The sequence below is a fragment of the Pristiophorus japonicus genome, chromosome 11 (assembly GCF_044704955.1).
Source record: "Pristiophorus japonicus isolate sPriJap1 chromosome 11, sPriJap1.hap1, whole genome shotgun sequence".
In the NCBI taxonomy this organism is placed as follows: Eukaryota; Metazoa; Chordata; class Chondrichthyes; family Pristiophoridae; genus Pristiophorus; species Pristiophorus japonicus.
The window spans coordinates 120,920,108-120,934,712 of NC_091987.1; the positions used below are offsets into that span (position 1 = coordinate 120,920,108).

Below are 14,605 nucleotides of genomic sequence, written 5' to 3' on the forward strand. Positions count from 1 at the left end.
TAGATCCATCTATCTAAATAAACTAGTAGAGTGAAAGTAATTATGACCTGTGGTACTTCAGATAAAGCTTCACAAATCTCTTGGGGAAGGGGGGGTGAAGTGGGGGTTTCTGTGGCTTTTACAGTTAAAGTGGGTGAGCAGGAGAATTCTCTGCACAATTCACCCTCCTCCTGCCATGTCATCTGAAATGACCTATGGATACAATGGTTAAAATCAGCAAACCTTCATTTTTAGATAGTTTGATCAATCAATGAGGAATTTCTTCACTCATAGGATTGTGAATCTTTGGCGTTCTCAACCCGAACGGGCTGTGGATGCTGAGTCGTTGAATATATTCAAGACTCGGATTGATAGACTTTGGACTCGAAGAGAATCAAGGGATGTGGGGACCGGGCAGGAAAGTGGAGTACAGGTCGATGATCAGTCACGATCTTATTGAATGGCAGAGCAGGCTCGAGGGGCCATATTGCCTAATCCTGCTCCTCATTCTTATGTTCTAGACCCTGAAAATGCATGGATCCACTCTACCAGCGGGGCAGTGACTAAGCAGGCGCTTGTGACCTCCGCCTCTGACCTTGCTGGAGAATCTGAGGTCAGGGAAAAAGTCGCTGTTAAGCACGAGTTTGGGGGCTGCCCATGCCACTGTGGTGCCTGCCATGGGGCCATAACGCTGGCCAGACACTCGTGCAGCAGCTGGCACCACTGGCGCAATTATTTGTTATTTGTGTCCATTCAGCCTCAATAAAAAGGACAGAATATAAGGAAAGAGCAGATTTTTGTTTTTAATTGGGTGTCCAGGTCTGAACTTTTAGGTGTTCTGCTTACTTCACTGAGCGTTCATAGCTGCTGGGTTCATCCCAGCATCCAGGTTGCTCGGTAGTTGGAACGCTGGGGTTTTGATCTGCCCGTCTGACATCAGGGGTCATGTTTTGGGTGCATGGAGGTGCTGCCCCAACCAGACTCCTGTGCCCATTGGCAACTTGGGTCTGGACCTGGCATATACTGGTCCCAGCCGATTTCCCAGCCCCTATGCTGCAGTCCTGATGAGCATGTGCCATCTGGTCCCCAGATTCTTTGGTGCCTCACTGTTAAAATTTTTTTTTTTTTAAAAACATACAGTAGATCTTTTACAAAGCTATTTTATTGACCAAATTGCTCCCTGATATTTGCAACACATCCATCTTGGAATGATTGGTTAATCAAGAATAAGAGTTGGGTTATCCCAGTGTAGCTCCAAAGTAATCTTTCAAAAGTCGGTATTTATAACATTGCCAGAAAACATTTATCACTGCCGTTGAAAGATTAGAGTAAGCTTCCCGTTGATGCATGCCCTCCAAAAAGTTTGTTTAATCCTGATTTAAACATACTGCTTCTTTAAAGGAGAAGGCAAATCTCAGGTTTATTACTGTGATTGTTTACTAGAAATAGTAAGGTTTAGAAATTGGAACCTTTAGCATGGCCCATTAAGGCCGGTTTTGAAGATAAAATGGCAGCTGCCTCGCTTTCGCCCACTTCTGGCGCGGAACGCTGCGGCCGCCATATTGAACATGTCATTAGCGCTGCCGTTTCCTACTCTCTCCAAGTATTTTAATTACCAGGAGCATGATGTTATCCACAGCTGGTTATCCCTTCTCTTACCACCCTTCTTTTTCACTGGAATATATTTTTGTTCAGCACTATGAAAGAGCTCCTTAAAAGTCCTCCACTGTTCCTCAATTGTGCCACCGTTTAGTCTGTGTTTCCAGTCTACTTTCGCCAACTCTGCCCTCATCCCACTGTAGTCCCCTTTGTTTAAGCATAGTACGCTCGTTTGAGACACTACTTCCTCACCCTCAATCTGTATTTTAAATTCAACCATACTGTGATCACTCATTTCGAGAGGATCTTTTACTAGGAGATCGTTTATTATTCCTGTCTCATTACACAGGACCAGATCTAAGATAGCTTGCTCACTTGTAGGTTCTGTAACGTACTGTTCGAAGAAACAATCTTGTATGCATTCGATGAATTCCTCCTCCAGGCTACCCTGTGCGATTTAATTTGACCAATCGATATGTAGGTTAAAATCCCCCATGATTACTGCCGTTCCTTTTTCACATGCCTCCATTATTCCCTTGATTATTGCCCGCCCCACTGTGAAGTTATTATTTGGGGGCCTATAAACTACGCCCACCAGTGACTTTTTCCCCTTACTATCTCTAATCTCCACCCACAATGATTCAACATTTTGTTCATTAGAGCCAATATCGTCTCTCACAACTGCCCTGATATCATCCTTTATTAACAGAGCTACCCCACCTCCTTTCCCTTCTTGTCTATCTTTCCAAATCGTCAGATACCCCTGTATGTTTAATTCCCAGTCTTGGCCACCCTGCAACCACGTTTCTGTAATGGCCATCAAATCATACCCATTTGTAATGATGTGTGCCGTCAACTCATTTACTTTATTTCGAATGCTGCGTGCGTTTAGGTAGAGTGTTTTAATACTAGTCGTGGATAACCAAGGAAATAAAGGAGAGTATCAAATTAAAAACCAATGTGTATAAGGTGGCCAAGGTTAGTGGGAAACTAGAAGATTGGGAAAATTTTAAACGACAGCAAAGAATGACTAAGAAAGCAATAAAGAAAGGAAAGATAGATTACGAAGGTAAACTTGCGCAAAACATAAAAACGGATAGTAAAAGCTTTTACAGATATATAAAATGGAAAAGAGTGACTAAAGTAAATGTTTGTCCCTTAGAAGATGAAAAGGGGGATTTAATAATGGGAAATGTGGAAATGGCTGAGACCTTAAACAATTATTTTGCATCGGTCTTCACACTGGAAGACACAAAAACCATGCCAAAAATTGCTGGTCACAGGAATGTGGGAAGGGAGGACCTTGAGACAATCACTATCACTAGGGGGGTACTGCTGGACAGGCTAATGGGACTCAAGGTAGACAAGTTCCCTGGTCCTGATGAAATGCATCCCAGGGTATTAAAAGAGATGGTGGAAGTTATAGCAGATGCATTCGTTATAATCTACCAAAATTCTCTGGACTCTGGAGAGGTACCATCGGATTGGAAAGCAGCTAATGTAACGTCTCTGTTTAAAAAAAAAAAAAGGGGCAGACAAAAGGCAGGTAACTATAGGCCGGTTAGTTTAACATCTGTAGTGGGGAAAATGCTTGAAACTATCATTAAGGAAGAAATAGCAGGACATCTAGATAGGAATAGTGCAATCAAGCAGATGCAGCATGGATTCATGAAGGGGAAATCATGTTTAACTAATTTACTGGAATTCTTTGAGGATATAACAAGCATGGTGGATAGAGGTGTACCGATGGATGTGGTGTATTTAGATTTTCAAAAGGCATTCGATAAGGTGCCACACAAAAGGTTACTGCAGAAGATAAAGGTACGCGGAGTCAGAGGAAATGTATTCGCATGGATAGAGAATTGGCTGGCTAACAGAAAGCAGAGAGTCGGGATAAATGGGTCCTTTTCGGGTTGGAAATTGGTGGTTAGTGGTGTGTCACAGGGATCGGTGCTGGGACCACAACTGTTTACAATATACATAGATGACCTGGAAGGAAGAGGGGACAGAGTATAGTGTAACAAAATTTGCAGATGACACAAAGATTAGTGGGAAAGCGAGTTGTGTAGAGGACACAAAGAGGCTGCAAAGAGATTTAGATAGGTTAAGCGAATGGGCTAAGGTTTGGCAGATGGAATACAATGTCGGAAAGTGTGAGGTCATCCACCTTGGGGGAAAAAAACACGAAAAGGGAATATTATTTGAATGGGGAGAAATTACAACATGCTGTGGTGCAGAGGGACCTGGGGGGTCCTTGTGCATGAATCCCAAAAAGTTAGTTTGCAGGTGCAGCTGGTAATCAGGAAGGTGAATGGAATGTTGGCCTTCATTGTGAGAGGGATGGAGTACAAAAGCAGGGAGGTCCTTCTGCAACTGTTTAGGGTATTGGTGAGGCCACACCTGGAGTACTGCGTGCAGTTTTGGTCACCTTACTTAAGGAAGGATATACTTGCTTTGGAGGGGATACAGAGACGATTCACTAGGCTGATTCCGGAGATGAGGGGGTTACCTTCTGATGATAGATTGAGTAGACTGGGTCTTTACTCGTTGGAGTTCAAAAGGATGAGGGGTGATCTTATAGAAACATTTAAAATAATGAAAGGAACAGACAAGATAGAGGCAGAGAGGTTGTTTCCACTGGTCGGGGAGACTAGAACTAGGGGGCACAGCCTCAAAATACAGGGGAGCCAATTTAAAACCGAGTTGAGAAGGAATTTCTTCTCCCAGAGGGTTGTGAATCTGTGGAATTCTCTGTCCAATGAAGCAGTTGAGGCTAGCTCATTGAATGTATTCAAGTCACAGATAGATAGATTTTTAATCAATAAGGGAATTAAGGGTTATGGGGAGCGGGCGGGTAAGTGGAGCTGAGTCCACGGCCAGATCAGCCATGATCTTGTTGAATGGCGGAGCAGGCTCGAGGGGCTAGATGGCCTACTCCTGTTCCTAATTCTTATGATCTTATGTTAATCGGCGTGCAAGGCTGTATTGATGCATGCTCATCCATTTTGGACGCCACCCTCCAAAGCACGCCCGTCCAGCCACTGACAGCACGTAGAGCCAGGAGAAAGTGGTGTTGAACTATAAACCATACAGCTGCTGAGATAACTGGTAACTATGGAGAATTCAGACTGTAATTGGAGTGAAAACTGCTTCCAATGAGATAAATCAAAGCTCGCTCGGTCAGTCAAACATTATAGGAGGTAAATACTTGAAAATAAGCTGCATTTCCTTCAATTTTATACATTGGGTTTTCCATAGAAACATAGAAAGTAGGTGCAGGAGTAGGCCATTTGGCCATTTGGCCCTTTGAGCCTGCATCACCATTCGATATGATCATGGCTGATCATACAACTTCAGTACCCCATTCCTGCTTTCTCCCCATACCCCTTGATCCCTTTAGCCGTAATGGCCACATCTAACTCCCTTTTGAATATATCTAACGAACTGGCCTCAACAACTTTCTGTGGTAGAGAATTCCACAGGTTCACAATTCTGAGTGAAGAAGTTTCTCCTCATCTCGGTCCTAAATGGCTTACCCCTTATCCTTAGACTGTGACCCCTGGTTCTGGACTTCCCCAACATCAGGAACATTCTTCCTGCATCTAACCTGTCCAATCCCGTCAGAATTTTATATGTTTCTATGAGATCCCCTCTCATTCTTCTAAATTCCAGTGAATATAAGCCTAGTCGATCCAGTCTTTCTTCATATGTCAGTCCTGCCATCCCAGGAATCAGTCTGGTGAACCTTCACTGCATTCCCTCTATAGCAAGAATGTCCTTCCTCAGATTAGGAGACCAAAACTGCACACAGTACTCGAGGTGTGGACTCACCAAGGCCCAGTACAACTGCAGTAAGACCTCCCTGCTCCTATACTCAAATCCCCTCGTTATGAAGGCCAGCATGCCATTTGCCTTCTTTACTGCCCGCTGTACCTGCATGTCTCCCTTCAATGACTGATGTACCATGACACCCAGGTCTCGTTGCACCTCCCCTTTTACTAATCTGTCACCATTCAGATAATCTGCCTTCCTGTTTTTGTAACCAAAGTGGATACCCTCACACTTATCCACATTATACTGCATCTGCCATGCATTTGGCCATTCATCTAACCAGTCCAAGTCCCCCTGCAGCCTCCTAGCATCCTCCTCGCAGCTCGCATTGCCAGCTAGCTTAGTGTCATCTGCAAACTTGGAGATATTACATTCAATTCCTTCGTCTAAATCATTAATGTATATTGTAAATAGCTGGGGTCCCAGCACTGAACCCTGCAGTACCCTACTAGTCACTGCCTGCCACTCTGAAAAGGACCCGTTTATTCCCACTCTTTGCTTCCTATCTGCCAACCAGTTCTCTATCCACGTCAATACATTACCCCCAATACTATGTGCCTTAATTTTGCACACCAATCTCTTGTGTGGGACCTTGTCAAAAGCCTTTTGAAAGTCCAAATACACCACATCCACTGGTTCTCCCTTATCCACTCTACTAGTTACATCCTCAAAAAATTATAGAAGATTTGTCAAGCATGATTTCCCTTTCATAAATCCATGCTGACTTGGACCAATTCTGTCACTGCTTTCCAAATGCGCTATTACATCTTTAATAATTGATTCCAACATTTTCCCCATTACCGATGTCAGGCTAACCAGTCTATAATTCCCTGTTTTCTCTCTCCTTTTTTAAAAAGTGGGGTTACATTAGCCACCCTCCAATCCATAGGAACTGAACCAGAGTCTATAGAATGTTGGAAAATGACTACCAATGCATCCACTACTTCTAGGACAACTTCCTTAAGTACTCTGGGATGCAGACTATCAGGCCCTGGGGATTTATCGGCCTTCAGTCCCTTCAATTTCCCTAACACCATTTCCTGAATAATAAGGATTTCCCTCCGTTCCCCCTTCTCGCTAGACCCTCGGTCCCCTAGTATTTTCGGGAGGTTATTCGTGTCTTCCTTAGTGAAGACAGAACAAAAGTATTTGTTCAATTGGTCTGCCATTTCCTTGTTCCCCATTATGAATTCCCCTGATTCTGACCGCAAGGGGCCTACATTAGTCTTAACTAATCTTTTTCTCTTCACATATCTATAGAAGCTTTTGCAGTCAGTTTTTATGTTCCCTGCAAGCTTACTCTCATACTCTATTTTCCCCCTCCTAATTAAACCCTTCGTCCTCAGCTGAATTCTAAATTTCTCCCAGTCCTCAGGTTTGCTGCTTTTTCTGGCCAATTTATATGCCTCTTCCTTGGATTTAACACTTTCCCTAATTTCCCTTGTTAGCCACGGTTGAGCCACCTTCCCTTTTTTATTCTTACGCCACACAGGGATGTACAATTGTTAAAGTTCATTCATGTGATATTTAAATGTCTGCCATTGCCTATCCACCATCAACCCTTAAAGTATCACTCTCCAGTCTATCCTAGCCAATTCATGTCTCATACCATCGAAGTTTCCTTTCTTTAAGTTCAGGACCCCAGTCTCTGAATTATCTGTGTCACTCTCCATCTTAATGAAAAATTCTACCATATTATGGTCACTCTTCCCCAAGGGGCCCCGCACGACCAGATTGCTAATTAATCCCCTCTCGTTACACAAGACCCAGTCTAGGATGGCCTGCTCTCTAGTTGGATCCTTGACATATTGGTCTAGAAAACCATCCCTTTTAAACTCCAGGAAATTCTCCTCCATAGTATTGCTACCAGTTTGGTTAGCCCAATCAATATGTAGATTAAAGTCACCCATGATAACTGCTGTACCCTTATTGCACACGTTCCTAATTTCCTGTTTGATGCCATCCCCAACCTCACTACTACTGTTTGGTGGTCTGTACACAACTCCCATTAATATTTTCTGCCCTTTGGTGTTTTGCAGCTCTATCCTTTTAGATTCCACTTCATCCACGCAAATGTCCCTCCTTACTATTGCGTTAATCTCCTCTTTAACCAGTAACGCTACCCCACCTCCTTTTCCTTCCAGTCTGTCCTTCCTGAATATTGAATACCCCTGGATGTGAGTTCCCAGCCTTGGTTACCTTGGAGCCATGTCTCTGTAATCCTAATTACATTGTATCCGTTAAGTTATCTGAGCAGTCAATTCATCCACCTTATTACGAATGCTCCTCGCATTGAGACACAGAGCCTTCAGGCTTGTTTTTTTTTTAAACACTCTTTGCATATTATTTTTTCAGTTCCTAAAAGGACAAAGTTTTGAAGTTTGTTTTTAAAAGGCCAAGAATTGAGAAAAATTTAACACCATATTCTCACCAATAGTTCTTCAGAAGTCTGTTAAAAATGTAATTAAATTCTCTTCTCCACGATTTACTCTAGTAAACTTGTGACTAAGAGGTTCATGTTTCCCTACTAATTTTTTTTATTTCAATAGATTTCTCATGCAACGGTTTAATGACATCTATGCCACAGTCTTTCACTGTTAATAGGTGACTACCCAAGAACACTGTGCTAGTCCTTTAGACGCGACCTTCATCCTCCTGCTGATGTCACCGCCAGAAAGAGCGCATTGCATGGCAACTTCTGCGCTCCACTCATTTAAATCAGCCAAATACCAGTGCTGCCTGTGCTCTTTTTGCGGGCAGTCATTAACCTTGCCCCACAGTGGCACCGTCCATTTTCGGGCTTAATCAAGTTTCTAGGCCTAAGTACCTAATTCTGAATTGCTTTGTAGTGAGGTTTTGTTAATGGTTCTAGAAAATCTCCTTTGATGTCTGTGTAACTTTTCTTTTTGCCTTTAATTTACTCCAGTTCTATTTTGCCAAAATACAAGGAGGATTCAGCAGAGACTGAAAATAAAATAAACTATGATTGGAGTTTTGATGGGATATCTCTCAACATTTTACCTTTTTTCTCATGACTGAGAAGCAGTTTCCATAAGCAGATTGGGTCTTCTCTGAATTGAAACCCACACCTTTTTATGTGTGGAATGAGTGAGGTAGTGTGTCATTGCACTAATAATTATCCATTAGCCAGAGTAATTTGCACCAGAGATCTCGAGGGGTGTCTATCCCGTTGTCCTGTCTACCACCAAAGGCAGTAATTGGCATTATGTTTGAGCTAGAATTAACAGATTTATTTATTAGATAATTACACAAAAACAGAAATGCACAACAAGACACTGAAAGTAAACATACTAAGGAACCAATAAAGGTTGAATCAATCGAAAAGGCGTTAAATATTTCACAGTCCCGTAATCTGCAAGACTTTTGTAGACTTCCTGCTGCAAAGTTCATACGTGGACATTGCAATTCCTAAAACGGCCTGCAGTCCAAGAGGGGAATTTTCAACTTCTGCCCAATTGGGTGCAAAGTTGGCGATGCAGTGCTGCCAACTGCCCAAAGTTAGCTTCGGGAGGCCTGAACCATTTTCAGTTAAAACTTCAGTGCAGTACTTGAGGGCGTTCTGTACTGTTGAATGTGATGTATTTCAGATGAGATGTTCCACTTGAGAGGGCAGACTCAGTTTAAGTAAAAGATCCATGGCACTATTTGAAGAGCAGCAGAGGAATTTTCCCAGTGTCCTGGCTAACATTTTTCCTTCAACCAACATCAATAGAACAGATTTTCTGCTTATTATCTCATTGCTGTTTGTGGGACCTTGATTTGGGAAAATGGCTGCAAAGTGCAGGCAATCTCCCGATTATTTGTTTTGGCCATTCAAATTAAAATAGGTGGAAAATTTTGAGGCGAGTGCCTCTCTTTTCACACAATATCCTTCAGTTGGGAAAGCTCCCTGCCAGGAATGTGATTTAGTAAAGTCGGCCCCTGCATCTTCTCTTGCACTCTTGCAAGTTGGCTGCTCAGAAGTTCTTTAGGCAATTTGATGGCTTCATTAGTGTATAATCTGGTACGCTCTGCATGGCTCATTGATGATTCCAGCACAGCAGATTGTTGCGGTCTCGAGTGCTATTCGGGCTAGTGTTCCACTTCTCTCCGAGAGCGAGAGAACACTTTTGTGTTGCCTGACATCAAATCGTGGATGAGCAAGTGCATCCCCCAACTGAAGCCATCCTGATCGGCGCCCAGCAAAAACTTACCCCCAACTCATCTCCACCCTGCGCCCCCGCCCGGCTGCTTGCTCAGGCCGAACAAAAAGTTTGGTTAAGAAGATAGAGAGACAGAGGAGTTTAGGGAACTTCAGAGAGCGGCTGCCAATGGTGAGGGAAATTGCATTTTCAGTATTGCGGTATATGTGTTCTGTCACCTGGTCGCTATTTCCCTAATACACCTGTCATATACTAAAATCGGTATGGCCTGCCTTTTTGCATAAGCTGCCTTTTAAGCAATGCTCCTAATAAGTAGGAACACGTCCTGTACCCATTTATCCTCCCATCCCCCATTGGACCCGAACCAATGACATCGTGGCCTGTTGGCCCCTTCTAACATGCTCCCTTGGCGATTTGTTACTGCTGTTAGTTCTTGTGTTAATCCTCAGCGGGCCTGACTCCTCTGTGCAATGTCGCTGGAGATTGACTAGTGTGTTAGGTGTCTTGGCTTGTGGCCGGTCACTCATAAGAATAGTTGGGGAAAACAGTTACTTGCTGGGAGTTGGGTGGAAAAGAGTGCAATATCTATTTAAGTCATTTATGTTACTGCAAACTGTGAGATTATGTAATCATTACGGATAATTTGTACAAGTAGAGATTTAATAGGAATAACAATGAATCTTAATATATCTATGAATCTCAACAGTTTACTAACCTTATTTAAAATGTACTTTATACCGCACATGTTCAGTGCATAAAAAGTTGCTGAGATTTAGTCAGGTCTGCTCCTTGGTGACTTAGTGACTGTCGTACAACATTGCAGTAGTCTTCAATCAAGTTTGTGAAAATGCAAGTTTGTAACAATGATGCAAGCCATGTTGAAATAACAGTTTCCCTCAGACGGGCAAGGATCCTAACTGACCATTACTGGCAGGTACAACCAGTCCCTTCTCTTTCCCCCCACCCCCCCCCCCACCCACCCCCGCGTTCTGCCTGATCCAGCTGAACAACAGAGAGCAAGAACAAATTGCTTCAATCCTTAAAATCATATTGCTTCCGGGATGGGCACAACTGTGTCCAAATTCCTTAGTCTGTCAATGACCTCAAACAGCAGGTAATCAAAATGTATAATGGTTTAATAAAATGTAAATGTAAACTCTTGAGAATTCAGCAAGAAAATTGCATTTTCTGAAGTGCATAATACACAGCTATTCAAGCTGTTCTCCCTCTCCAAACATAAAATGGGTTGTCAAACACAGTTTCATGAAGACATTGTCCCTTTCATTACAGCATGTTTCATTAGACATCAACATTACTCTCCACCCTCAGATCTCTGTTTAATATGTCTTGCAACAACAATGACTGGTGTACTATGTTCAGCTCCAACATCATATTTTACTCCGAGATTCTTAATTGATCTTTTTCTCCGCTGCAAACTTCAGGCGCTATGGCACTGACACAAGCGTGTTCAATTTTGTTAAGATATTTGACAGGAACATTATACCCAAACACCCTGAAGCAAATAAACCGCACTAGATGACAATTTCCTCAAAATAATTTGATATTGGTACGTGTGCCAGATTTTTCTTTGTCAAACTATGAGTGTTTGGGAAGGGGGGGGGGGAGAGAAGGGGAGGGGAATCAGAAATTTTTAGCTAATATCACAATCTTTTGGTTAAAATTGTTTTACCCTGAAAAAGAAATGGACGCTATCGGTAGCAACGTATGGGCTGAATTTTATTCTTGACTAGGCTGCTGCTAACGGAGCTACCATGGCTAAAAAGGTTAAATTACGAGGGCAGGTTGCATAGACTGGGCTTGTATTCCCTGGAGTATAGAAGATTAAGGGGTGATCTAACTGAGGTGTATAAGATGATTAAAGGAATTGAGAAAATAGACAGAGAAACTATTTCCTCTGGTGGGAGCGTCCAGAACAAGGGGGCATAACCTTAAAATTAGAGGTGGGTCGTTCAAGGGTTCATGTCAGGAAGCACATCTTCACACAAAGGGTTGTGAAAATATAGAACTCTTTCCACATGCCTCCCCAACAAAGCTGTTGAAGCTGGGGGTCAATTGAAAATGTCAAAACTGAGATTGATCGGTTTTGTTATGCAAGGGTAATTTGTTATTAGCTATGGCCTAATTGAATGGCGAAACAGGCTTGAGGGGCTGAATGGCCTACTCCAGTTCCAATGTTCCAACTGTCCATACCGATGGACTGTGTATTGAGGTGCCTTGAGGTAGTGCTTTTTACCTGTTTGACTCACCGATACGAAGTAGTGGTTCAGGTCCCCAAATAAATATGATCCCACTACAGTCTGTTTCCAGGGGCCTAGATTTTCATAAAGGGATTGGGAGTTAAATGAATTCGAGTGACACATTAAAGATTCAGAAACTATTTACTTCCTGGGATGGAAGTACAAGGAGCAACGTCTTCAAAAAAACATTGAGGCATCAAGTATAATTTTATTTTTACAATTGTTCCACTCGGCCATGGCATATTATTTGGAGGACTGGTCAGGGTGGACACAGTTCCTAAAGGTAATAAGATACAGATGGCAGCTTTTCCTTACTACAGGTTCCACCCTTCACACCCCTGACAGCTTGCTGTAATACGATTGTGCAGTGGCAAAATAGGGAGGAGAGCAGGCCCCAGGATTTACATTTGGTGCTTTGAGGTCCAGTATAATTCCGTTTTAGAAGTCAGCCCTACCTGATGTACTATATAAAAAGGATGCTGGAAATCTGAAATAAAAGCAGAAAATGTCAGAAATATACAGCAAGTCAGTTAGCATTTGTAATGAGAAAGGGCAGGCTATCCTGTATTGGCCATGTACCCTTCATCCGAACCTGACGCAATTATTCTCCAAAATTCTTAAATGTGACCACACATTGATGGCACGGCAGTGCTGTGAGTTGGAGGACACTGAGCAGAGGCACACGGATTTGATCACGCCCTTCATTGAGTCCCAATCTTGGGCATATGAGACACCAAATAGAGACCGTGCATCTACTGCACTGGAAAGGAAACTTGGCCAGAGAGGCTCCACTGGGTCATTGACATGCTTCTTATTGGTGCAACGGTGAACACGCCACAATGGGCAATATTCTGCACTGTATCGGCTGTATGATCCAGGGTCCCTGAGAGGGGAAAATGGCCACTCTACCTTCAGAGGTGCCCTCAGAAATTAAACAGTAATATTTAATATTGCCCACAAATGATAATGCAGGGATCAATGGCAACTAGAGATGGGCAATAAATTCTGGCCTTGCCAGCAAAGCCCGTGAAGGAATAAGGACATAAAATAAGAATTAGGAGCAGGATGCAGGGATCAATATTGCTCTATCTTAATAAAGTACAATCAATGTGTCAGCATGTGCTCTGGCGTGTAATTTGGCACTTGATTTTGGCTTATAAATTGTAACTAATTATCTGTTTTTATTAATGTGCCAAAATTCTGTATAAAGCAGTACAACACAAGGCAGAACTTTACAAAAATAGTCAGCAAACATTGCCAAGGGCATAACCATTTATTACTTGGCAAAATGTTCAGGTAAGGTATTTAGATTTGCAGAAACATTGCAGCCCAAAATTCAAAATTTTCAATGCAAAGTAACACAAATCCCTGGCAGCTACTTCAGTACTTCCATTATTTCAATGCATTTCTCATGTTTTTTTTTAAGGTAAGACCTGCTACAGTAAGGAGACAATCAGATGATGAAGATTATGAGGAGTACTATGATGAGGAATCTGATGCAATACCAGATAATGTAAGCATGTAATCTTGCATGAAACAAATGCAACATTTCTCATGGCATTCAATCACCTCTCCGAACTCTCCTTCCATGGCTCCACGTCTGATCCTTAAATGATCTTGGTTACTTATTTTCTACTCCCTCTGTTAAGTGCCTTAGGCTGGTTTCTACACTAAAGATGCTATTATATATAAATGCAAGCGCTTGTTGCCATCACAACGGGTTGAACGGCTAACCATCACCTTCTCAAAGGCAACTAGAGATGGGCAATAAATGCTGGCCTTGCCAGCAAAGCCCATGAAGGAATAAGAACATAAGATAAGAACATAAGAATTAGGGGCAGGAGTAGGCCATATGGCCCTTTGAGCCTGCTTTGTCATTCAGTAAGATCATGGCTGATCTTCGACCTCAACCCCAATTTCCCGCCCGATCTCTATATCCCTTGAATCCCCTAGAGTCAAAAAATCTATCTATCTTGTCCTTGATTATACTCAACGACTCAGCATCCACAGCATTTGGGGCAGACAATTCCAAAGATTCACAACCCCCTGAGTGAAGAAATTCCTCCTCATCTCAGTCTTAAATGGCTGTCCCCTTATCCTGAGACTATGCCCCCTAGTTCTAGACTCTCTAGCCAGGGGTAACAACCTCTCAGCATCTACCCTGTCAATCTCCCTCAGAATCTTGTATGTTTCAATGAGATCACCTTTCATTCTTCTAAACTCCAGAGTGTGTGGGCTCAATCTACTCAATCTCTCCTCATCCCAGGGATCAATTTAGATAAGGAGTCCAAAACTCTGTACAGTACTCCAGGTATGGTCTTACAGAGCCCTGTACAATTGCAGTAAGACTTGCTTACTCTTGTACTCCAACCCGCTTGCAATAAAGGTCAATCTGCCATTTGCCTTCCTAATTGCTTGTTGTACCTGCATGCTAACTTTGTGTTTCCTGTACGAGGACATCTAAATCTCTCTGAACACCAAATTCTGTTTTTCTATTCTTTCTAGCAAATTGAATAAACTCACATTTCCCCACATTATACTCCATCTGCCACCTTATTTCCCACTCACTTAACCTGTCTGTATCCCTTCGCAGGCACTTTGTGACCTCCTCATTGCCAACCATCACCATCCATCCCTTCACCCGAACTCAAATATTCTTTGAATTAATACGATCGATGAAAGCCAGATGAGCATTGCAACAGTAGGCTCTAGAAATTCAATGATGTCACATCCATTTTTATTCGAGCTAAACGGATGTCTAAGCCTCCAATATGG

The 14,605-nt window shown here is 42.6% G+C and overlaps 1 protein-coding gene across 3 annotated transcripts in view; it reads left to right on the forward strand.

Moving 5' to 3' along the window:
* LOC139276247 (uncharacterized) overlaps positions 1–14,605 on the forward strand; it is a 144,977-nt gene that overhangs the window by 44,659 nt on the left and 85,713 nt on the right. For all 3 annotated transcript variants that reach the window (XM_070893956.1, XM_070893953.1, XM_070893954.1), the window contains one exon: positions 13,257–13,343. In XM_070893956.1, the coding sequence (XP_070750057.1) occupies positions 13,257–13,343 (87 nt within the window). The remainder of the gene's footprint in view (positions 1–13,256; positions 13,344–14,605) is intronic.